The sequence below is a fragment of the Mauremys reevesii genome, linkage group 1 (assembly GCF_016161935.1).
Source record: "Mauremys reevesii isolate NIE-2019 linkage group 1, ASM1616193v1, whole genome shotgun sequence".
Lineage (NCBI taxonomy): Eukaryota > Metazoa > Chordata > Testudines > Geoemydidae > Mauremys > Mauremys reevesii.
This window is the reverse complement of record NC_052623.1, coordinates 247,148,333-247,174,981: the sequence shown is the minus strand read 5'-3', so window position 1 is coordinate 247,174,981 and position 26,649 is coordinate 247,148,333. Positions and strand designations below refer to the sequence as shown.

Here is a 26,649-nt window from a genome sequence, read left to right as displayed (position 1 = left end):
GAAGTCTTGATTTTATAGGGATGGTCCTGATTTTTGAGTCTTTTTCTGATATAGGCTCCTATCACCCCCCCGCCCCCTGTCCCGATTTTTCACACTTGCTGTCTGGTTACCCTAGTTGAGCCTGTGGGCTTCCAGGCTAGAGCAGGCTTCTGCCTAAGCCAAAGACCAAGTTTAGTCAGGAAACCTATCAGAGGCCCACACAACTTGCCCATTCAGCCAAAACAAAGGATTGTTCTAACTCTGGATTCCACTTTAGCTGGGAGCTATATTATTATGGACCAGCTAAGGGAGCTTCTGTATTTCAGTTACTATGGGACCTAAAACTAAACAAAGTATATTTTTCCCTATATTTTTACTGTTCCCAAGTCCTTCTTTTTTATCCCCACCTCTTTTCCCTTCCTAGTATCTAAGTCTACACCCCACAGTTCACACACATTAAATTGCCATGTGACATTTATTACAGCATAAATAGTTAACATGCTGTAGGGCTGTTTATTTTAGTGCAAAATGAGGCTGGCCATGTTTTGTGCTACAATTTTTTCACACTCCCAGTTGGTCTTTGCTGGCAAGTGTTGCCTCTGTTCATTGCAAGGGGATGGGTCGGGGGGAGGATAGTCTTGGGGTCAAGGCGCTGGATTGACACTTGGGAGGCTACCTCTATGACCTTGGGCAAGTCACACAGAGCCAGATCCTCAGATGGCTTCCTTGTCTCCCAGTGGGTCCTTGACTGTTGTTGATGCCCCTTCACTCCTCACTCAGATACTTGGGGTTCAGTTCTCCAAGATGGTGAGCAACTACTGGAGATGTTGAGCACCATCAACTCCCATTGACAAGGCCATCACCATTTAGGTAACACTTTCAGGGTTGAAGTAAACGTATATTGCCTTTGGGAAAACTATGTACTTCACAGAAATAGGTTTAAAAAGTTGTTCCAGTTTAAAAAAGCCAATGAAATACTGTGGATGGATTTCAACAAGGGTTGTGTAATTTTAGGATGATTAACAATAATAATTGTACAAGCTCAGATAGTGTTTGCAGACCAACTGTGCAGCAGTACATAAATAGCCAGGCGGATCAAAGATGTATTAAAGGAGAAGAAGGTTGCCTTCCCCAGAGCTTCAGTTAATGACTACTTTTGGAAGCAGGATATGGGAGGGGATGGTCCATTGGTTCATCTATTTCAATATCTTGCTTCCAAAATATTGGAATGGATGGACCAACACTCAATTGAGCTGGGTTCTGCTCATGCCTCTGCCACTGACCTGTTCTGTGACAAATCACTTGATCCCTTAGTGCCTCTCTTTTTCTGCTCCCACTCTTATTCTGTCTTGTCTATTTAGATTGTAAGTCTTTCAGTGTGTCGTGGAAAAATTGACCACGCCTTTGATTTTTTTCAGAGACACACACTGGCACTTTTTTATTATACAAAGCATGCATGCAGGAGAGGAGGGTTAAAACTCCCCCTGCCTGTTTACAATTTTTACGAGCTTATAAGTTTAAAAAATTAATTTTTACTTAAAATACCTTAATGGGGATTGGGAGTTGTGACATTGTGACATTTACTTTTTTTTTTCATTTTTTCATACATGGTTTTCCTTTTTGTTTTTTCTGGGCAGTTTTGGTTGGTAGTGTGCCTGCTGCCTGACCCCTCCTTTGCAGTTTGCATTGGATCAGCTCAGCAGTCTCTCTTCCCTTTCTCTCCCCCCCTCTCTGGTCCTCACATCCCCCCCCCCCCCCCCATAGAAGACACAGAGAAAATTGCCTTTGTTCTATATTCTATCTATATTTTTTTGTTTGCAGACCCTGGCCTGAAAGGGGGGGGGGAGGATTTAGGCAGCAGTGCCTGGGTGGGGGGGGGTGGGGGGATTGTTAATAAAAATTGTTTGTTGCCCAAATTTGCCAATACAACTACTACCAATGAGTTTGCACAGCAAGCCTCCCAAAGCCCCCCCCAACTACTACCCACTACATGCTACATTGTACAAGATTCTCAATTGCTTTTATTTTGTTTTTATAATATGTATACTGTTTTATGCCATGTTTCACAGTAGGCGTTGGTTCGTTTTCTTTTTCCTGTTGGCCTTCCCTGTTATTATGCCATATCATATATCTCCTATATCTACCTATCTAGACCTATAAATGCCTAAATGCAAATGCTGCATTGCTAATTCAACATGGGAGCGGCGGGGGGGGTCCTGGGGAGTCTGAAGTGCAAGGAACATATTTTACTATTTGTGTGTACATGGTAAAGCATGATGGGGCTCTGATATCTGTTATGGCCTCAACATACTATCGCAATACAAATAATTAATAATAAGATACTGTTCCCCTGAAATAAAAATTATATTATGGCAGAAGCAAAATTGAATTACTTTGGGGGACTTGCAGTACCCTGAGCCAGTACCTGCTACTGTCTCCAACAATGACAAGCATGTTAGTTTGATTTTTCTACTAAAAGGATCAGAAGTGAAATAATGTTGTTTGATACTCATCGGACTTCCAATGTTAACACCTCTAAGTTCAATTTAGCAGAAAAATCAAGCTAATGTGCTCATTTGTCATTTTTTGATGTAGTGGCAGATATTGAAGGTGGGGAGCAGAGAGCCATTCATGGTGCCAATTGAAAACTGGGGAAATTGGATTTTTGACCTTCCAAAAATTTTCATGGAAAATGTCTGCTTTCCTTTTGGGTGTTTGTCGGAAACCAACTAAATATTTCCTATAGAAAATGTTGATGTGGGAGAAAAAAATCAGCAAGATTTTTTGCAGAAAGAGAAAATAAATTTCTGACCAGCTCTAATTATCTAGCTGCTGTCAAGTGATGCTGTGGTGGGAAATGAGGAAATGCCCTTTTTTCCCCTCCAAAATTTAAAACCACATCAAAATCAACTTTTCACACAATGAGAAGGGGAAGAAAATATGCATTTTTCTCCCCATGACAAAAAAAATCTCCATTGCCACCTGGATACTGAAAACAAATCCCATTTCCTCTAGCTTCCTGGATGTAAAAAACCCCAAATGATCCCTACCCCAATATCCAAACCTCTGGCTCTCCCAGACAACTTCTGCGGTGTGCAGTCGTGTGACATTTTGAAATCTGCAAAGGATTCTTCAATGAGAATTTAACATTTGGAGAGTAGTGTAAAATACACTGAAGGCAATGCAATAATAAATAAATAGCACCAGGAACACATTACTGATTGGATCAGCCTGACAGAGGACAGTGAAGGACAAGCACTTCGGGAATTCCTGTGCAGTGGTGTGGTGGAGCCAGAATACACCAGAACACTGTGTTCTGGAGCTTTTGCAAAGTCATGTTGCATGGAAGACACCATTTTACTCTACAAAATTGCATTCTGACCTCACACATTTAGTGCATGTGAGGTCACACCACATGGAGGATGCCATTTTGTAGAGCAAAATGATGTCCTCTGCCCAGTCTGGAGAGCACCATTGTGTAGACCAAGGGCCCATGTGTAACTGATGAGAAAGCAGTGAATAATTCTGATCCTGCACAGGATAGACTAGAACCCATTTTCTCCTAGCTGGGCTCAGAGCCGTAAAAATTTGCCACTAAAATCAGTCCACCTGTTTTCCACCCACTCCCGACTGTTCCGGCACTTCTGCTTGGTCTGGAGGTGAGGTGGGGGAGTTGTGGAGATGGTGCTGCAGAGGCACTCAGTGAGCACCGCTTGCAGGAGATCTAATATAGATAGGCCTGATTTAGCTGTCAGACAAAAATAATCACTGAATCCTGGCTGCACTGAAGTCAATGGCAAAATCCCATCCTGAAACATCTGCTCTCACTTCTTTGCACTCTGTTGTCAATGATTTTTTGGGCATATGACTTGTAAAATTAATAGTGACTGCCAGAGTCCTGTGAATACTCTTTGATAACATTTCTCACCCGTTTTCTGTGTCAGTGTAATGAAGTCACTTTTTAACCATTTGGTTGCTACATAATATACTCAGCCAAGCATGAGGGAAGAAATATTTTCTCTCTGCACCTTTGTTCTGTGCTTCAAGGACAGATTTTAAAGTGCAAGTGCCCTAGTGGGTTCCGGACTCTTCAATATGGTGTTTCCAGAAGATGCAACAAAATTCAGCCGTGGAAGGATTACTACAAATTTTCATCTGCCATAGGGCCATGTCCAGCTGTCATTGATGACAAGGAAAAACTGTCAGTGCCTTCAGTGGAGAAATGGATCAAGTTTTTATGTAGTAGACATGGTCACAATCTGAAACAAATGAATAAACCTCTTGCATACTCTCTCCCTTGAGTTAGATGCTTTTCAAAATCAAGAACTTTCATAGAGTTCATAGAGTCAGAGAGTTTAAGGCCAGAAGGAATCATTAGATCATCTTGGCCTGTGATTATCCAGAAGATCAGACATTACATTTCATCCAGTTACCCCTGTATTGAGCCTAATGACTTGTGTTAGGCTAAAGCAGGGGTAGGCAACCTATGGCACGCCTGCCAAAGGCGACACGCGAGCTGATTTTCAGTGGCACTCACACTGCCTGGGTCCTGGCCACCAGTCCGGGGGGCTCTGCATTTTAATTTAATTTTAAATGAAGCTTCTTTTTAAACATTTTAAAAACCTTATTTGCTTTACATACAACAATAGTTTAGTTATATATTATAGACTTATAGAAAGAGACCTTCTAAAAACGTTAAAATGTATTACTGGCACACAAAACCTTAAATTAGAGTGAATAAATTAAGACTCGGCACACCACTTCTGAAAGGTTGCCAACCCCTGGGCTACAGCATATTCTCCAGAAAGGCACCCAGTCTTGACCTGAAGACTCCAAGAAATGGAGAATCCACCATTTCCCTTGGTCGTTTGTTCCAACGGTTAATCACCCTCACTGTTAAAAATGTGTGCCTTAGTTCTCATTTCAATTTGTCTGTATTCATTGGTTCTCGTTATCTCTTTCTCCACTAGATTGAAGAACCCTTTAGTACCCGCTATTTTCTCCCTTGTACAATGTAATCAAGTCAGCCCTCAATGTTCTTTTTGATAAGCTAAACAGCTCAAGCTCTTTAAGTCTCTCTCTTAATGCATTTCCTCCAGCCCTCACATCGTTTTTGTGGCTCTTTTCTGTACACTCCCATTTCAATTTTTCAACGTCCTTTTTAAATGCATTCCAGAACCAGTATTCCAGCATGAGTCTCACCAATGCCATGTATAGAGGTAAAATCATTCCCTACTTCTTACTCCCCTATGTATACAGTCAAGAATTGTATTAGTCCTTTTTGTCACAGCATGACACTGGGAACATGTCTTGAGTTGTTTGTACACTGTGGACCCCAAGATCCATTTCAGAGCTATAGCTTTCCAGGATACCCTGTGCTGTAGGTATGTACAAGGTAGGTATGGCCTGCATTCATGCTCCTAGATATATAACTTTGCATTTGGCTATATTAAACTTCATTTTGTTTGAGTGGGCCCAGTTTACCAAGCAATCCAGATCACTCTGTCTGACTGCCCTGTTTTCATCATTATTTAATGCTCTGCCAGTATTTGTGTCATCTGCACATTTTGTCAGCAGTGATTGTATATTGACTTCCAAATCATTGATGAAAATGTTGAATGGGGTTGGGCTTAGTACTTATCTCTGCAGAACCCCATTAGAAACTCCCCCATTCAGTGACGATTCCCCATTGACAGCTACATTTGGAAATGTCAGTTAATCCATTTAATGTGTGATTTAATGATACTGTATAGTGCTAATTTTTAATCAGAATGTCACGTGGTACTAAGTCAAATGCCTTTACAAAAGTCTGTGTGTTGTATCTAGGCAGTTACCTTTATCAACCAAACCTGAAATCTCATACAAAAATTGAAATCAGATTTGTTCAACAAGACCTATTTTCCATAAACCATGTTGACTGACATTAATTGTATTCCTATCCTTTAATTCTTAATTAATTTGAATCCCGTGTTATCTTTTCCATTATTTTGCCCAGGATTGATGTCAGGCTAATAGGTCTGTAATTACCCAGTCATCCTGCTTGAATGTTTTTTGAATATTGGCACAACATTAGCACTCTTCTGGAATTTCCTTGGTATTCCAAGATTTATTAAAAATTCACATCAGTGGGCCATAGATCTTCTCAGCCAACTCTTTTTAGGACTCTTGGGTGCAAGTTATACGGGTCTGCTGCTTTAAAAATGTTTAGTCCTAGTAGATGCAGTTTAATATCCTCCTTAGTTACAAAAGAACTAGAAAGCACTTCCTCCTCCTGTGATATGAATACATTATCCTGCTTCTTTCCAAATAAAGAACAGAAATATTTATTGAACACTTTTGCCTTTCCTGTATCCATATTAACAATATTACTTGCTCTGCAGAGTTTGAGCCTGATGTTCTAAGGAAAAAGCCTCACCTTTTCTGCCTTTCCTGCCATTACAACCAAACTTGTGTGCTTCTCTTATTGCTGAGAGGCTAAACCTTGTAGCCTGGAAATCTCAACATACCATTTACACCAAAACACAAAGATAATCACAGGTCTTGGGCCCAGATCCTGCAACAGGCTCCATGCAGACAGTGCCGCATCTATGTGGACCCCAGTTGAAATTAATGCCTGCATGGAGCTCATTGCAGGATTGCTGTTTAAGTGATCTACTGCAGCTGGAATGTAAAAAAAAAAAAAAAAAATACAACATGACTAGATGACCTAGATCTTTCCAGCAACCTCTGGTCTGAAGTCCCCTGTTGGGGAGGACGAGTTGTGAGGCTTCAAGACTGTATACAAGTAAATGCACCACTTATAACCCCCCTCATTCAGCACCCCAGGCACCTGCAGCAACTGTGATACCCTGCTGTATTTACTATATGCAACATTGTGACACCACAAACACTGCAAAGTAGGGAACTAATGAGGTTTTAATGGCACCTGCTATAAACAGTGGGATTTAAAAATACAAACAAAATATTCATATTAAAATATAAAGCTGTTTATCTAGATGGAGGACAGAATGCACTTTGAAGCCAGTTAGTAATAAATATCATGATAAAGTGCAGCATGTATAGGTCTAAGATGGTTGGGCCACCATGTGTTTGAGTATAGTCATGTCTGTTCTTATTTGGAAGTTGTCCTTTGTTCCTTCATATGGATGCTTGTAGTTTTCATTTCCTCTCTTTCTTGTGTGTTTTATTTTTTACATATCTTGCTGCTTCATCATTATAAATCTGTTAACATTTTGAATGCACACAAAAAAGGAAACAAATGATCTTGTCCATGCTGAGAGAGAAATAGGAGAGAATTATTACCATTATTTTTCATTTATTTCATTTCAATAATGAACTCAGATTGCTCATTACACAAGTAGAGACAGTTTCTCCCTAGGAAAGCTTGTACTCAGTCAGACAGACATAAAAATAGGATGCACTGGGCAATCCAGAGTAGGGGGACGTCTTTAAAAAAAATTAATTCATTTGTTGTGGGCATCATGGAAGAAGAGGGTTTTGAGAGGGACTTGATAGAAGAAGTGCTATAATAAATTCTGTTAAAATTGCTTAAAATTGTGTTTGCCACCATCCTAAATTTCCACTTCAAAAACCTTTGTCCTCCTCTTAGGGTATGTCTACACTACAAGACTATTTCGAATCAACTTAATTCGAATTTGTGGAATCGACCTTATGAAGTCGAAGTTGTGTATCCACACTAAATACACTAGTTCGACTGTGTGAGTCCACAGTAACGGGGCCAGTGTCGACTTTGGAAGCGGTGCACTGTGGGAAGCTATCCCACAGTTCCCACACTCCCCGCTGCCCATTGGAATTCTGGGATTTCCCCCCAATGCATGCTGGGGGGAAAAATGTGTCGAGGGTGGTTTGGGGTAACTGTCATCATTGAACCGTCAATCATGCCCTCCCTCCCTCCCTCCCTCCCTGCGGGCAATCTGTTCGTGCACTTTTCAGCTCAGTGACAGCGCAGGCGCCACAGCACTTTGAGCACGGATCCTGCTGCAGTTATGGCCGTTGTCAACTCCTCGCACTTTATCGTCCACCTCTTCCACAGTCAGCTGCTGAGAAATAGGGCTACTTTTCAATGGTGCTGCGAGCACTGGTGGACCATGGGGGACGTTTTACCAACATCAATGTCGGGTGGCCAGGCAAAGTTCATGACGTGTGTGTTTTCAGGAACTCTGGTCTGTTTAGACGCCTGCAGGAAGGTAGTTTCTTCCCGGACCACAAAATAAGTCTTGGGGATGTGCAGATGCCTATAGTGATCGTCGGGGACCCAGCCTACCCGCTAATGCCCTGGCTCGTGAAGCTCTGTGCAGGCGCCTTGCACAGCGACAAGGAACTCTTCAAGTACCAGCGAGCAGTGAGCAGCGTGACCTGTGACTGTTCAGTTTCTTTACAGAGAAGCTGAACCTGCCCCTGTTTCTTTACCAAGTGACTGTTGACTAGCATCTGCAGTTACATACCCCGCCCACCCCGCTTCCCCAACTTCCAACACACGTTTAAAAATAAAATACATGTTCCACTGTAACTTTACAAAGGTTTCTTTATTGATGACTTTGCGTTACAGGGTTGAAACTGGGACACGGACTGTGCTGGGTAGGGTGTGCAGTGATGTAAAGACCGCCTGTAAACTCGAGGAATGACAGGCTCCTGCTCCCAGAGCGGTCTGCAGTGCCGGACTGGATGTTTCAACGGAGCCTGCCATCCCTCCTTTTTGGGACTCTGTGTGCGGGGGCTATGTGGCCTTTTGGCGGGGGAGAACGGATACAGATTCCTCTGCTGTGTGGCTCTGTGGTCCAGGACAGGGACCGTCGCATGAGATCTGTAACCCCCCTCCCCCGCTACAAAGTCACGTACCCCCCCACCCACACAGAACCTGCAAACCACTTCCCATACCGACCAGGGTGCCTACTGACTGCAGTGTGTGTGTGTGACCTGCTGCTGATCCTGCCCCCATGTCTGTACCCTGGTAAAGGTGATTGTCCTGTCAAATTACCAACCCCCATTCCCCCCCTTCAAACACAGTCTCCTCTAAAAGAACATGACGGAAACAGTAATTAACAGAAAAGTATTTTTTATTATCAACTAGACAGTTAGGGGATGAAACTGGGACGGGGGCTTGGGTGAGGCGGGAAGGAAAGGACTTCTCAAAATTTAGGGTATGAGAGCTTTTGGGTACTTGAGCACTCTGCTGGGGTGCAGTGACAGTTTTCACGGCCTCTGGCGCCCCTCCTTCTGGTTATTTTGGGTGAGGGGGGTATGGGACTTTGTGGCGGGGGAGGGTGGTTGCAGATACACTGCAGGGGGGCTCTGTCCTCCTGCCTGAGGTCCTGCAGAACATGCACAAGGCGCCGGAGCATGTCCGTTTGCTCCCTCATTAGTCCAAGCAGCGTTTGAGTCGCCTGCTTGTCTTCCTCACGCCACCTCTCCTCCTGTTCGCTGTGTGAGCGCTGGTACAGAGAGAGGGTCTCCCTCCACTGGCTCTGCTGGTCCTCCTCGTCTCAGGAGCACCCCATAAGTTCAGCGAACATCTCGTCCCGTGTCTTTTTCTTTCGCCGCCTAATCTTTGCCAGCCTCTGTGAGGGGGATGCTGTGGCAGGTCTGGAGACAGTCGAAGCTGTGTGATGGGAAAAAGGGAGTGAATTCCTTGCAAAGATAAATTTTTGCGAACAATGAACACAGTCTAGTCTGTCTCTGTGAATTCTGGGTTGAGATCCCAGTGCCTGATGGGGCAAAAACCATTTTCGCAGGTGGTTCTGGGTAAATGTCGTCAGTCATCCCTTCCTACAGCAGACAATCATTTCAAGCCCGTTTTCCCTGGATTGCCCTGGCAGACGCCACAGCGTGGAAACCATGGAGCCTGTTTTGCCTTTTGTGCCTGTCACCGTATGTGTACTAGATGCCACTGACAGAGGCGGTCCAGCAGCGCTACACAGCAGCATGCTTTTGCTTTTGCATGACAGCAGAGATGGTTACCAGCCATACTGTACCATCTACCATACCATAAATTGGTAATAAGATGGGCATGGTTACCAGTCCTTTTGCACTGCACCATTTGCTGCTGTCATAAGTGCCCCTGGCTGCTCTTAGCCAGGGGCGCAAAAGCCAAAATTGGGAATGACTCCCTGAGTCAATCCCTCCTTTATGGTATCAAAAAACAGAATCAGTCCTGCCTAGAATATGGGCAAGTGTACTAGAGAACCACTGTATCAGAGAACCAGAGAGCACAGCTGCTCTGTGTCAGATCCTGCATAGATTATGAGCTGTATGCTATTCACAGGGGGTGCTCCTGCAACAACCCCACCTGTTGATTCCGTTCTTCCCTCAGCCTTCCTGGGCTACCATAGCATTGTCCCCCCACTTGTGTGATGAAGTAATAAAGAATGCAGGAATAAGACACAGTGACTTGTTAGTGAGAAATGAGTGGAAGGCAGCCTCCAGTTGCTATGATAGTCCAGATAGGACATTAAGGAGTGTGGAGGAGAGGAGCCCAGCATCCTGCTGCTAGTCCAGGGGCAATTGAATCTTTTCTTTACACATGAAGGGTGGGGGCTGATGAAGCTCAGCCCCCTGTTGCTATGATGAAGACAGTTACCAGCCATACTGCACCATCTACCATGAAAAATTAGGTTCACCTGACACTGGGGGACCTGACAGATGCTAGTCAGCATGGTTACCAGTCCTTTTGCACTGCCCCATTTGCCAATAGGCTGATGATGACGATGGATATCAGTCATATTGTACCGTCAGCCACCCATGGCGGGGGGGGGAGCAAGGATATTGGTGTTGAGTGCTGCAGCATTGCATCTATCTGCAGCATTCAGTAAAGATACGGTGACATGTAAAAGAGTCAACAGAGGATTGTTTTCCCTTTCACTTCTGAGGGTGGGGGGGGGTGCGTAAATTGCCGAGCTATGCCCTGACCCACCGCGGACACTGTGTTTGACCCTAGAAGCATTTGGAGCTCAGCCAAGAATGCAAATGCTTTTCGGAGACAGCAGGAACTGTGGGATACCTTGCGTCTTCAGTCCCCCCTCCCTCCATGAGCGTCCATTTGATTCTTTGACTTTCCGTTACGCTCGTCACGCAGCAGCGTGCTGAGTCTCTGCTATGCCGTCTGTCCGGAGATTTTTTAAAAATACTTTGGACCAGGCGTAACATTACAGTAATTCCCCTAATTAGATGCAGGAGTCTCCGAGCGAGATCACCCTGAGGATGGTCACTGAAGGAGATAGAGAGCGCATGCTGCGTGAAAGCCAGCACAAACCAGGGCCCTATGCAGCCGTGCTCGGGGAGGCAATGCTCCCTGAGTACCTCATGAAAGCCTCGCGTGGAAAAGTGTGCTACCACGGAGCACCCAATAAGGCAGCTCTCCCCAGGAACCTCCTGCGGAGGCTTTTCGATTACCTCCAGGAGAGCTTCGTGGAGATCTCCCAGGAGGATTTCTGTTCTATCCCCATATAGAGAGAGACCTCCTTTTCACATACTTCAGATTCCTGTTATATTAAGAATAAAAGTTTACATGGTTAAAGCACTTACCGACTGCTCCTTCCCCTGATTCAGGATCCGGGTTAATGGCCGGGGAGGGTTGGTAGGGGATCTCCGTGATGGTGATGAAGAGATCCTGGCTGTCGGGGAAACCAGCGTTGTAAGCGCTGTCGCCTGCCTCGTCCTCCACAAACCCTTCCTCATCTTCCCCATCCGCGAACATCGCCGAGGAACTGGCCATCGACACTGTCCCATCGTCAGAGTCCATGGTCACTGATGGGGCAGTGATGGCAGGCTCCGTAGCGTCCGTTTGCCGCTTTGATTTTTTGGTAGCCTTGTCTGGGGTCCTTGATTTTCACGCGGTGCTGCGTTGCATCCCGGCTGTATCCTCTGTCTCTCATGGCTTTGGAGACCTTCTCGTAGGTCTTTGCATTCCGTTTTTTGGAGCGCAGCTCCGAAAGCACAGACTCCTCGCCCCACACACCGATCAGATCCAAGAGTTCCTGGTCAGTCTATGCTGGGTCCCTCTTTCTATTCAGAGATTACATTAACTCCTCTGCTGGAGAGCTCTGCATTGCTGCCGGTGCTGCTGAGCTCGCCCCGATGTCCAACCATGAAATGAGATTCTAACTGTCCAGACAGGAAAAGGAATTCAAATTTTCCCGGGACTTTTCCTGTGTGGCTGGTCAGAGCATCCAAGCTCGGACTGCTGTCCAGAGCGTCAACAGAGTGGTGCAGTGTGGGATAGCTCCCGGAGCTACTAAGTTCGATTTGCATCCACACCTAGCCTAATTCGACATAGCCATGTCGAATTTAGCGCTACTCCCCTCGTCGGGGTGGAGTACCGAATTCGAACTAAAGAGCCCTCTAGGTCGAATTAAATGGCTTCCTGGTGTGGACGGGTGCGCGGTTAATTCGAATTAATGCTGCTAAATTCGAATTAAAGTCCTAGTGTAGACCAGGCCTTAGAGTCAAAAGTTCAAATGCAAGATAAAATGTATATGCTCAGCTACATTCGTGACAGCAACAGTGACATCCTGTGGCCACTTAAAAAATAGTCTAGGTTCTGATTCTCCACAGCCTTGTGTAGACATTCACATCTATATGAAATGAGTGTAAAAAGCACTGTATCCACATGGTAGTGTGTTAAACTCACTTTGAACTCCCTTTGCATGGGTCTAAATGCCTTTACAAAGTGCAAGAACTCAGTTTTTTTCATCATGTAGTTCCCAAAAAATATACTGTGCTCGCTGAATAATATGCTATTCTGTTGTACCCACACAATGTCATTGAAGTCACTGTGGGCTCAGTTGTGGTTTTAAGGCATCATTGGAGTTCACCTCACTGCCTCTACTCCACTTAATTTTCCCTTAAAGTTTATTTTGAGGACTTAAGTGATGCACAGGCTTTGTGCTGGCCTTTTGCGTGGTGGTGAATTTCACCCTGGGAATAGAGTTGGTCAACATTTTTGTACAGAAAGTTGTCCTGTTGAAAATGTGTGTGGGGGGGGGAGGGTGTTTTTTTCAAAACTAAAGTTGTTTTTGTTTTGCAGACAAATGGCAATTTTGATTTAAAAAAAAATCAGTTTTCCCACAGGAAATTTCAAAGTGAACACTTCTGTTTCTAATCAACATTTCTTAACAATCCGAACAGTTTTGTTCTGATTTTAAAGGTGGTTTTTGTTTACAGAAACTGAAATGAAATGGCTTTAAGTAGAAAACAAGATTCTACAAGAAAATGTTCACTTATTTTTCATTTAAAATGTCATTTCATTTCAGTTTTTTTTAAAGAAGTTGAAAAGTTTTAAGTTTAAACTAAATGTTTAAGTTCATTTTTTATTGTAGAGTTGAAATAAATTTTGTTTCAAATTGGTTTGAAACTTCCAACATTTTTCAACTGAGGGCTAGTCTACACTTACGAGCCGGGTCGACGCGGTGAGTTCGACTTCTCGGAGTTCGAACTATCGCGTCTAATCTGGACGCGATAGTTCGAACTCCGGAAGCAATAGTTCGAACTCCGGTACTCCACCACTGCAAAAGGCGGTGGCGGAGTCGACCTTGGAGCCGCGAACTTCGATTCCGCGGCGTCTGGACGGGTGAGTAGTTCGAACTAGGGTACTTCGAATTCAGCTACGCTATTCACGTAGCTGAATTTGCGTACCCTAGTTCAACCCTGCTTCTTAGTATGGACCAGCCCTGAGAGATTTTGAATTAAGACTTCTTATGTGGAAGCTTTTCAGTTTTCCAACCAACTATACCTACAAGCAATGCAGAGCTAGTGCAATTATAGGTGCTAGTCTTATTTATACATGTCTAATTTTTTTTTGTTAAGCTCTTTCTCCCAATAAAGTCCCTTTGGCAGTGAGTAGCCAAGGTTAATTTTTGGACTTAATTATATATTAAGTTAGATCTTGTTTGTAACATCTTTTTCTTGTTCTCCCCAGCCCCGGTGTCACCAGAGATCACCTCAGTAGAATATTTCAACAATCTGCTGTATGTCAGTTGGACATATGGAGATGATGAGACCGACTTGTCTCATTCCAGGATGCTGCACTGGATGATCATTGCTGAAGGCAAGAAAAAAATCAAAAAGAGCGTAAGTCTTAATAGGATTTTTAAAGCTTCATGACTGCGCATTTGTTCTTTCTAATGTTTTAAAAAAAAAGTTGTCATGTTCAATACACAAACTTCATATTACAAACTATGGTCAGGTCAATTAAGCTTCTGCAAATCCTAGTGGGTTAAATGTACCCCTTTGCAGAGAGCCAGTATAAGGGCTATGCACCCTTTACAACCCATTTAAGACTTCAAAATAAAGTAGTTCTTGTTTTTTAAAAGAAAAAAAAAGAATGAGTTTCCTGTCAGTTGTATCAATTTCAGGAGAACTTGTCTGTTCTTCTAGGGGAATTGTGGGAAGGTCATTGGAGGACTAGCCACACTTAAATGATTTAGCCTGCATCCTCACTGCAAAGTGGGCAGATTCCAGCCTGAGTTAAACCAGCGCTGAGACATATCCCAGCTGGATCAGCTAGCCTAGGCTTTCAGCATTTCCAAACCCAAGTCAGAGATGTTTGTGTGTGGAGAGTGGTGGTGGTGGAGATTGGGTTTGAACTTGGGTAGGACCCTGGGTTAACTGAGCAGTGAAGACATACCTGAGGTGGGACTTGAATAGTGCATAGACTTTATTTTGGCTCTCGGAACAGGGGTAAATCTCACCCAACATTAATAGATTTGTTTCATGATTTAAAAATAAAATATTTCCCTTCCATTTTTGCTACCCCAGACCAGAAGCATTGAGATCGATCATGAGAATTAGTAAGCGAAACAGCCATTCAGTGTCTGATATGTTGAGGTGCTGAGAACCCATTATACCCATAAAATGAACTGGGAATTGTGGCTGACTAGCACCTTGTATGATCTACTCTTGCAAATAGAAATAACACCAAATGTGGTAATATTAAGTGAGAATTTAAAAATGCAACCACAGTTTTAATAATATAAAGTGCTATCAGTAAAACAAGTAATATTTCTTAAAATAAATGAATTATTTGATTTCTGACCTGACATGTTCCTTCAATTTTTAATTACTAGTGACTTAACCCAAAAACATGCCTGTGTTTCCTTTTTAGTTGCAGGCAATATAATTTACGTATTCTTTCTCCAGGTGGTTATGATTACACAATTGGTTAAGGAGGGTACTACCTTGAGGTTTCTGATGTGCATTGCTTGTAGCTGGGGTAGAAATGCAATGGGAACAACCTTTCTGATGGCATGTCATCAACTCTGCTTCCTCTTTCAGTGGCAACTGGGAAATGGGAGAGGTGCTTGGACATTAAAAATAATAGAACAGTAATTATTCACACTCTTTTTGAACCTCAAAGCACATTCAGCTCTAGGTTCAATTTGAATTCTGGGCATGGCTCAAGTCAGTTCTTCCTATGGCCTAAGCCTGCAATCCACTCTGTGCAGGTAGACCTATGCGGAATCTCAGTGAAGTCAGCAGGGTTCCAAATGGGTGCAAGGATCCTCCCATGCAAATCTAGAGGCATGATCTTGGGTCATAGCTGTACAGGCTCATCCATCCCTAACTTTTATATTTTTCCTAGGGATTCCAAACTGATTTTCAAATACCCAAAGTTCCAGGGTGCTCTGATCCATGGTTTGGTTAGAATTATTCAAAAGTTTGATGTAACTTGCAAAATCCAGATTAAAAAAGTCCCCTCAAAGTTGTTTTTTTAAAAATCTTTCACTAGCTATGTTTGTTTCAACCAATAAGAAATAGACTGTAAAATTTACTTCTCTCTGCACTGTGACATTCTATTGAACTTGTGTCTTGCATCCATCAATGTCATTGGGAATTAGAACATATAACAAGTGCAGAGTATGCGGAAGTGATTTGTGCTGATGATTAGAATTTTGTCCACAGTGCATGAAGTGCTTGATTTATTTCTTCAAATAGGCTGTCTTATTTGTATAATATTTAATACTTGGTACCAATGATCATTGTAGGTGACACGGAATGTGATGACTGCAGTTCTGAGCCTGCCTCCGGGAGACATCTACAACCTTTCAGTAACTGCTTGTACTGAGAGAGGAAGCAACACCTCCACAACACAGATTGTGAAACTGGGTGAGAATGTGTTTGTTTGCCTGGTTAATTGTATGTAGTTTCCCTCTCTTGTTTATTAGGGCAGATTCAATACTTTCCTCAGCTCAAAGGTATAGGCATATACCTCACTCTTTTTATTTAATAAGGGCTGCAATATAGTCACCTTGATTAGTACCTTACGCTGAGGGTAGTCCCATTCACTTCAGTGGGACTACTCTCCAAACAAGGTTCTACTCAAGGTGATTAGGAGAGGCAGTATCTCACCCTAAGAGGCAGTAAGTAGAGCCTATCCAGAACAACATGAGAGAGCACTATTGTCCCATAATTGTTTCCCTGCGAGTGGTCCAAACACACCCAGACTTTGGCGTGAGAACCCAAGCTTTGCAGCTGACCTCTGTTGGTCCAGACCAGAACCCTTCAAACTTTTGAAAAGTTCCCCTCCGGATCTGAACTCTGTGTCTTGGACTGATTCCAAGTCTCCCCCTCCCTCTCCCCCCCCCAAAGATGACAAATGTTTTCTCACTTGAAGAAGAGCCACACTGTAATTTTTACAAGAGCAATAAATCCATTGAAATCTTGCATCATTTGCCTGTGTGTCTGTAACACATACATCAAATAAACAAGTAAAATGTGTCTTGGCTGGAGGGACTTCCCAGGACAGTTCATTCTCCCACTGCCCTCCTTTACTACTGATGTTTTAAGGAATAGGGCGAGGATAAGGTAATGTAGGCTATCTCTGCATCTTCTAATATTGCTACCCTGCTGCTGCTCTGGAAACTTTGAGTCCCAGAAGTGCCTTGAATGGGAACTTGTGAAATCTTGGGATTCTAATTACTGGTGTCGGCACAAATCCCATTATGAAGGTGGGGGAGATAGGTTTGGTAACTTGAGACTGGATTATCCCCCAAGGGTCTGTTCAAAATGGAGCTCTCTATGAACTAAAGTGTGAGGCGCAGCCATAGATGGACCTTGTCAATGGCAATAGCAATCCTGCTTAGTTGGATGGGACGCATGAGAATAACTGTCTCTGCAAAAGGGAGCTCCCTTCCACATAGATCCCTGAAATGCATTGATGTTGGGGGGCAGTGCAGCCTCCACAATCTGCGATTCCCCCAGGCCTCTCCCACTAGATGGAATGTTTCATTCTGTGGCGTTTTCCTTCCCCATACCAGTCCTATCCCATAGGCATTTCCACAAAAATGTATGTGTGGGTGTTAATCTGGCTCCTGAATATCAGTAGCTAGGTGTTTTCTGAATGGTATTTGGAAATGTTTGACTCCTTCAAGTAGCATCATTTACATGATTCAGAAAATGGAACATATTATTCATATTGCACATCCCTGTAACCATTCTTTAACAAAAAGGACTATTATTTCTGGCTTGCTGATGGAAGGGGAAATATTCTGTCAGGGCTGGTTAATACAGAAGATTTTGGGTGTTCTGCTCTAGTTCTTCTGTTTGATATTTAAGAGAAAACACAACAAATACATTTTACATAAATCACTTCTAGACTCCACCGCTCTTTATTTCACACCTTTAACATTTTAATTTTGCACGAAGAATAGTAAAGACGGTTTACCTTGGCAAAGGTCAGTCCTACAGTCTCTCCTTGATGTTTTTGAGGGAGCAGAGAGATCTGGGATTAGAAATCGTGTGAATCTGTTCTAAGTGGTAGATTACTCAGCATTGGGCAGCTGTGATGAACTACTCCTGCCAAATGTGGTGGTATCATATTCTTCCATGCTTCATCTGGGAACTTTCCATTTGCAGAAAAATTAATCCATTTGCTTGGGCATAGGAAGGATTTATTTCAGATAATGTCCAGATGTGATGTTGTCACAATTTAATATAGGCTATTCTTTATCTGTGCTAGGAGAAGAAGAGGTAGTTTTGTGCCTAAAGCACAGGACTGATTCTCAGAAGATCAGACTCTTCTCCAAAATGTCTGAGACACCTTGAGTGGGTCATTTTCAAAAGTAGCCTTTAATTTTGGGTGCCTCACGTTTGGGGTGCCAAACTTTAGACAGGTAGGGTGAAATTCTGTCTCCATCAAACTCAATGGTAAAGCTCCTACAGACTTCAGTTGGATGAGGTTTTCAGCCCTAGATCTTGATAGTCAGAGGAGCTGAGCTCCCATAATGCCAAATGAAGTCTATGGGACCTGCTCAGCATCCCTGAAAATTGACCCAAAGGTTATGTTTATACTGCTATAAAAAAAAAATTGGCGCCAAGTCACAGAGCCCAGGTCAGTGACTTGGGCTTGCACGGCTAAAACTGCAGAGTAGACATTTGGGTTCAGACTGAAGCCCGGGCTCAGAAGCCCAGGCTCACAGGTGCTCAGAGGCCAGGCTCCAGCCTGAGCCTGAACATCTGCACTGCTGCTTTATAGCCCCTCAATCAGCTGCAGGCCAGCTGTGTCCATGCTGCGGGTCTTTTATTGTAGTGTAGACATACCCTAAGTGTTTAAAATTAGACACTCAATACATAGGAGGTGCTCAAAATTAAAGGCTGCTTTTGGGCATTTGTACCTAAATCTCTGTGTTTCAGGTTCTTCATATGGACCTGAGAATAATACATACTTTACTTCACAGGGGTGTAGTGAGGCCTAATTCATTAATGTCTGTACTGCACTCTGCTATCCAGGAGTTCATTAAAAGTCCAAAATATTATTATTCCTTGGATCCCAGGGGCACTAAAATTGAAAGTGCATACACATGCATGCATACACACACACACACACACTCTCTCAGGCAGTCTTCACAGAAGTCAGCAGTTAAAAAGAAAAAAACCCAACAAAGTCCCAGCACAAAACCACTTCCATTTTTATATCGCCTCCTTATCCTGAATGACCCCAAATCACTTTGCACCTCAACGTGCAGTCTGGGCAAGAGTCACTGATACCACTTTGTCTGCTCTTGCCCTGTCAAAGCAACACAAAAAACCCCATAGACTTGGAGCATCTGTCTGGCGGCAGTGGGTTTATAGCTATTTAGGGCCAGATTTTTAAAGGTCTTTAGGTGCCTAATTCCCATTGAAATCAATAAGAATTGGGTGCCGAAAATACCTTTTAAAAATCTGGACCCTAGTATCTTGGGAGCAGTGCAAAGCAGCTGAGCATACCAATGAATACAGCCCACTGTATATAGGGAATCACTTCCCTTCAACACCGAAACAGCACAGATGGAGAGATGCACGGATTTCCCCATATTTCAAGAGTGATTAGATTTTGGTTCGGTTTGACCCTGCAAGCTGGAACAAATGAAAAGGAAAAGGAAAAAAGTTTCATTCAGCAAGGTCTTTTTCTCAAGGGCTCTTGCCTGTAATTAAAAAGTAAAAAGCATATTCAAAAAGTAAACAGAAACACTCCCCAGTCCTTTCTCACAACTGACTGTGAAGCCTAGCCATCCTAAAGACCTTCTCCCCACCTTGCTTCCCAAATAGCCACTCTTAAAACCCTTCCTCTCAGGAAAGAGACTGGGAGATGAGCTGGAGCAAACCCAGTGTTCACTATGGACCATGTGGTTCTCCTGCACTCTGCACACGAGCTGCTTATCATAGAGATCGGGACTAGCTGTACAAAGTGTATCTGGTTTGGTACATCTCCAATTAATGTAGCCAGATTCCCTTTAGTGTTTCTAGCCAAACCAACCTGAACCTCAGCGAGTGTATGGGCACGGACGTGTATGTTGAAGCCCCAATTCTCTACTGTGTTGCACTAGACGTGGTCATTTACACTTATGTAAAGTGAACATAAGGCACTGCCAGCACAAAATGGCTGTTTTTACTCTCACTTTGCTCTAAGTGAGTACACAAAGCAGGGGAGAATTAGGCCCCCAGTTTAAAGATCTTAGGCAGGTCACATGCAGGGGATTTTTCAGAGGGTCTCCTATGGGTGCTCTGCAGATCGCTAACTCTCTGCTTTTGAGCACTCAAAGTTAGATTATTGTTTTTCCAAAGCAGAATGTGGGACATTTCTGTGCTTTGAAAATCTTGTGTGTGTTGGATGCTCACACTGCCTGGGTGTTCAGGCCTCCACTGGAGGGCCACCCACTGAAACTTTCAAAACTTTGCTGCTGTTTGTGCCTCCCCAAGCTTTGGAAAATATGAAGCCAGATTCTCAGCTGGTGTGTAAATGGGTAAATTTCCATTGACATAAATCATAAAATTCAAGATCAGAAGGGACCATTATGATCATCTAGTCTGACCTCCTGCAAGATGCAGGCCACATAAGCTGATCCACCCACTCCTTAAGCAAGCGACCCCTCCCCCATGCTTCGGAGGAAGGCGAAAAACCTCCAGGGCCACTGCCAATCTACCCTGGAGGAAAATTCCTTCCCAACCCCAAATATGGTGGTCAGCTGAACCCCGAGCATGCGGGCAAGACTCTCCAGCCAGACCCTCTGGAAAAAGGCTAACAATATCCTATCATTGACCCATTGTACTAATTATCAGTGTGGCACTTTATTGACCTATTGACTAAGCCAGTTATCCTATCATACCATCCCCTCCATAAACTTATCTAGCTTAATCTTAAAGTCATGGAGGTCCTTCGCCCCCACTGTTTCCTTCGGTAGGCTGTTCCAGAATTGCACTCCTCTGATGGTTAGAAACCTTCGTCTAATTTCAAGCCTAAATTTCCTGACTGACAATTTATATCCGTTTGTCCTCGTGTCCACATTAGCACTGAGCTGAAATAATTCTTCTCCTTCCCTGGTATTTATCCCTCTGATATATTTAAAGAGTGCAATCATATCTCCTCTTATCCTTCTTTTGGTTAAGGAAAACAAACCGAGCTCCTCAAGTCTCCTTTCATACGACAGGCTTTCCATTCCTCGGATCATTCTAGTGGCCCTTATTTGTACCCATTCCAGTTTGAATTCATCCTTCTTAAACATGGGAGACCAAAACTGCACACAATACTCCAAATGAGGTCTCACCAACACCTTATATAACGGGACTAGCACCTCCTTATCCCTACTAGAAATACCTCGCCTAATGCATCCCAAGACCGCATTAGCTTTTTTAATGGAGCGGCACCCATTTAAAACCAGTGAAGGATCTAACCTTTTAACTCTCTGTGTCTTAGTCTGTTGTCAGTTTCCCATCTATTAAATGAGGCTAATACTCCCTGACCTCACAGAAGAGGTGCAAGAAATGACGTGTGAGCCCTCTGAGATCCCCTGGCGGAATGTGCATAATTCTATTATACTTATCTCTCCAGACTGCCAGGTAAAGAAGACTTAACAGGCATAAAAACTAGGGACCTGACTCTGAGCTCACTTATATTGGGGCAAATGGAGAGTAACTCTTCTGAGGTTAATGGAGTTCCAACAGTGGCAGTCTTGCCAACTCTCACAATGGTTGGTGTGTTTCTGAAAGCCTCAAGCTCCTGCAATCAGGCTATTGCCTGACAAATCCCAGCTTTCAGTTTTTTAAAAAGTAAGTTTCTAGCCCTTATGGCTTCAGAGAAAAGTTTGAAAATGTGAACTCGAAACTTGGCAACATCAGAGAGCAAATAAAAGGAATGCCAAATATATGTTTTTCATGATTTTTGAAAACTTGGGGTTGGTAATACTGCTTGTGTAAAACTAGTGTGACTAAGAACAGGGTCACGCCCTGGGTTTTAAATATTCTTGGGAAAAGTGTATCAACATTTGGACAACTATGCTAAGAAAGGCTTCTAAACTTCTACACACTTTTTCTTTCAATAGTCCACCTTAAAGCTGACGCTGTATCTGTTAGTTACAACCACTAGAGGTCAGGTTTTTATCATTTATTGATGACAATTGCCAAGACCAAGATAGAAGGGCCTGACTGGAAACCTCAGATCCAAACCTCCCTGTGCCTCCTGAACTTTGAGGAAGTTTGAATGTGGATCCAAATCTATGTTTCTATGCTCTGTCTCTGCAGTGAAACTGACCAAAAACCTGAGACTAGATTCTTTGTTGCCCTGCACTTTGTTTCATCATTTATACCAGTGCAAAGAGTGTGCAAATCTCATGGCCATTCTGATTTGATAGCATTTTGCACTGGTATAGATGATGACACAGGCTGGAGAACAACAGAGAATCGAGTCCCGAGAATCCAAACTTCCCCAACCTGGGTAAAGTTCCAAAATTTAAGGGCTCAGGCCCAGCTCTGTTTTAAGGTAATCAGTTGAAGGGCCCTGACTAATTTTTAGAGAGAGGCTTGAACAGGAAAATTCAGATCCATATTTCTAACTCCTAAAATGTAAGGGTGTCACGGATTCAAGGTTTTGATTTAACCTGTTATAGAAAATAGGATCAGAAATCAGACTTTGAACTCCATCCTCTCCTGCCTCCCACAGTATTCAGGGTGCTGCAGATCTAGGTTCAGATCTATCCCTACTTATTTTCTCATTTTCACTGCAGAGTTCCCCCCTTCCCCCCCCCCCCCCGATACTGATTAGAGTTATAAAATGCACACATGTGCACCTGGGACATACAGTTTGTGGTACTCCTCTTTATTTTCTCATTGTGAGGGAGAGAAGTGCAAGACTGATATGTGTCAGAAAGACATCGCTTCTGTTCTTAACATACCTGGAATGACACTCCTTTTTGGGGCAGTATTCCATAGCCACCTGGAAGTGGGGTGATAAAAAACACCCATTGGGTTGTGCCTCACCAATTAGAGGAGGGAAAAAACATGAAGAAGAATCCCAGAGCCCTTAAGCCCAGCAGGAGTCTAGGCAGGAGAGGGAAGGAACAGCTCATTCCTTTCACTCCTTCCATTTACTGATACTGCATCTTCCCCATCCTGCTTCATCCCTTCCCACCCCACCCATTCCCAGGGCAGCTCTCATTCTCCCCTCTCCTCCTTGCTGCTTATGTGGCACTGAGCTGCAAGGCAGGGAAATCAGTCCATCAGGTTACCTAGAGAGCCAGGTGTACAGACTTCTGAAAGCTATGCCAAGATCGAAGATCCAAGGATGGTAGGTTTGGGGGGGAAGAAATACCAACATTCAGTAGCCAGTCTCTGCACTTCAGCTCCTCACCAGACCAACACCCCTATATCACACCAGCAGCTCCCCAACCCTGCAGTTAGCTTTCCATCCCATTACAGTATCAACCCTCCTAACACTATTTCTACCCAGGACCCATCACCCCCTCAGCAAGCACACCTCCCAACCAGGTGACAGCAGCAACAACAAAAAGCCCCTCGTTTCTCATCATGAAGCCAACTCACAATCCTTTGCAGCTGCAAGGGGGAGTGGGATATAGTGGACTATAGGATAGTTTTTGGGGATGGTGAGCCAGGCCAAAGAAGTTTGAGGAGAACTGCTTTCTGGAATCAAGTAGAGAAAGAAAGCATCTTCTTCTCCCATCTAAAACACATCCAAATCCAGTGGCTCTGAATGTTCTACACAGAATGACAGCAGTCAAGATTTTTAGTTCTAATTGACCTACACACTGTTTCTTTTTCCTAGCAGTTGGGCAACCTTTTTTTCCTCCAAGAACTTATGCAAATGTGTCTATTAATAGAACATTCCCCCAAACACTGTTTGAATGGGGAAGAGAAGTAGTTATCGAGCAAGCCAATCAGAGAACTGTTAAATAGAGAAGAAGAACCAAGATGCTTAGCCATCTTCCTGTTTTACATCAGTTGCTTAATAGCTGTGTCAGTGTGACAGATTGTCTCTGAAGGAAATAAAAAAATTCAAGACGGGTATTATTCATTTCACTGATTCTGTTTGCTGGTTCCCCTTGCTGATTTTCCAAAGACCAAAAGATAAGCTTGGTGAAAGGAGATTCTCTCTCTCTCTCCCATCCAGAACCAGCTCCTCCAAAATCACTGTTTGCTGTGAACAAGACCCAGACTTCAGTGACTCTGCTATGGGTGGAGGAAGGAGTGGCGGATTTCTTTGAAGTCTTCTGCCAGCAGGCTGGCTCTGGCCAAGAAACAAAGTTGCAGGTATGTGGCTGCCTCTTTCTCTACCTCACCTTGTCCATTTTAGACCCAGATATTGACAACATGTCCTTAGGGCCTGGTTCTCTGCTGCTTTTCATGGTGCGTAGTCATTTACTCCTGTGCAGAATGGATGTAAAACAATATAAAATTGGAATATGGTAGCATCTGACATCCACTTGACACTCAGTCACAGAAGGTGCAAGGCAGTGGAGAATAAAGCCCTTAGAATCTCGAGTAGAATAACCCTTGAAATACTGCCATATTTAAATCCTCCTTCTGTCTTGCTAACCACACACATGAAGTTAGGGATTTTAACTGGCTGGTTAGGTTTCCTATGTGTTGGAGAACAAGCTGGGGATAGTATTCATTGGCTAAAGGGCAATGCGGCTCCAATGAGCTCCACAAAGCCATCTGAACCTAGGGGATGGGAGGGATAAGGATGAAGAGTGAGGAATACACAGCAACATAGCTAGCTGAGAGGCATATAGCCATGCAAATGGTGGCCATTTTTCTGTTCTAGTCTTCATCTATTCTTCAGGCCTGTTACCTGCAGTACTATGAGCTGTGTAGGATCCTCATTCATACAGTATGAATTTCTTGAAAAAGATGGCTGCTCCCCATCTATTTTGTTTCTTGTAGGCCTTTTCCTTCAAGACACACCCACTCAGCTCCATAAACATGCCCCCTTTTCTCTCTACTTAAATAGATACTAATGTGGCCCCATCTAGTCTCATATTAACTCAGGGGGAAATAGAGATCAAGGCAGCATGAATGCATGGTGATAGAGCCCGTGCAGCACGTTAGGCTTACTTTCCACACCTGAGACAGCTGGAGCACCTGTTCTGGATCACAGTTCTCTTACCTGAGCACCATAGGATGTCACTTAAAAAAACCCACACCACTTATGCTATTCTAGACACACACTATAACACTGTGTAGGATCAGTCCCATGATTTTATGTAGGGTTTTCCATTGAAACTGTATCCTGAAATTGGAGGTGGGCTGGAACTGAAAAGCCATGTACAAACACATCCTAACTTTGGGATAGTTCACACCCAGATTTGGATCCAAAAATTTCCATGGTGAATAAAACATTAAAACCATTAACTCATAATTCCAATAACAGAGGCACAGTAATTCTGAGATAGATGTACAGAGAAAAGATAGGGTTTTTTCCCCCAGCTGAGATGTAGATAAAGAGAGCTGATGACTTTTAGAGACAAAGAAAGACTGTTCTAGATGGCAGGGGATGCAGTGGTTCTCATATCGATGGACGTAAGGAGAAATAGTCTGTGTTTGATAAATGGAGAAAACAAAGAGGACAGAAGAAAGACCATGGCCAATATTTAAAAAAAAAAAAAAAGAAAAAAAGGTAGGCTTCTAAATCCATATTTAGGCATCTAATTAATTGGCCTGATTTTCAAACATAGAATCATAGAAATATAGGGCTGGAAGGGACCTTGAGAAATCAAGTCCAGCCCCCTGCGCTGAGGCATGTCCAAGTAAACCTTGACCATTCCTGACAGGTGTTTGAATGATATTAGCCTTTTTTGCAGCTGCATCACATTGTTGACTCATATTTAATTTGTGATCCACAATAAGCCCCAGATCATTTTCAGCAGTACTTCTACCTAGTCCATTGTTCCCCATTTTGTAGCTGTGCATTTGATTTTTCCTTCTTAAGTAAAGTATTTTGCATTTGTCTTTAGTGAATTTCATCTTGTAGAATTCAGACCAATTCTCCAATTTGTCAAGGTCTTTTGAATTCTAAGCCTGGCCTCTAAAATCCTTGCAACCCTTCCCAGCTTTGTGTCACCCACAAACTGTATAAGCAAATTTTCTTCTCCATTATCCAAGTCATTCATAAAAATATTGAATAGAACCAGACCCAGGACTGACCTGCAGAAACCCACTATATAAGGCCTCCCCGTTTGATCATGAACCATTAACTGCTCTTTCAGTACAGTCTTTCAACTGGTTGTGCACCCACCTTATAGTAATTTCATCTATATTCCATTTCCTTAGCTCACTTATGAGAATGTCAGTGGGACTGTCAGAATTCTTGCTAAAATCAAGATTCATCACATCTACTACTTCTCCCTTATCCACTAGGTCAGTAATCCTGTCAATATGCTGAGTATCCAGCAGCTCCACTGACTTAATCGGAGCCACACGGTGCCTAAATATGGACGTGAAGCCTAACTTTAGGCACTCATTTAAAAACAAAACAAAAAAGGTTTTGGCCTATGTCAGTGAGTTAGGATTGAGTCAGTCCAGGTTTGCAATGGGGTTATTAAAGTAGTGAGGGTAGTTCCATCTCCAGGGTTCATCTCTGGTGAGACTCTCAACAAGGGTGCCATTTGTAGTGCTGGTTTGTTGACCAGGTTATCTAGCCCTGGGAAAGATCAACTCGTTTCTCATTAATTTCACCAGTTTTTAATGATTATCCATTAAAGTCCCTTTCCCAACCCATCTTCAAGTCCCAGGCTAAAATGCGGGAGGCTCGATTATATTTTTGGTGCCCAGGAGAGGCCTTTTTTGAGAAACTGGGGAAACCATTGCTGTTAGAGATGGTTGAACGTTTTCTGCCATTTTTTTTTCCAGTGAGAGATTGGTTTTGGATGAAAATGAATATTTTCATGA

The 26,649-nt window shown here is 43.3% G+C and overlaps 1 protein-coding gene across 7 annotated transcripts in view; it reads left to right on the top strand.

The window, feature by feature from the left end:
- The window catches only part of PTPRO (protein tyrosine phosphatase receptor type O), a 223,115-nt gene that overhangs the window by 160,504 nt on the left and 35,962 nt on the right, over nucleotides 1-26,649 (top strand). For all 7 annotated transcript variants that reach the window (XM_039504818.1, XM_039504788.1, XM_039504836.1 and 4 more), the window contains 3 exons: nucleotides 13,913-14,064; nucleotides 15,978-16,098; nucleotides 23,870-24,009. In XM_039504818.1, the coding sequence (XP_039360752.1) occupies nucleotides 13,913-14,064; nucleotides 15,978-16,098; nucleotides 23,870-24,009 (413 nt within the window). The remainder of the gene's footprint in view (nucleotides 1-13,912; nucleotides 14,065-15,977; nucleotides 16,099-23,869; nucleotides 24,010-26,649) is intronic.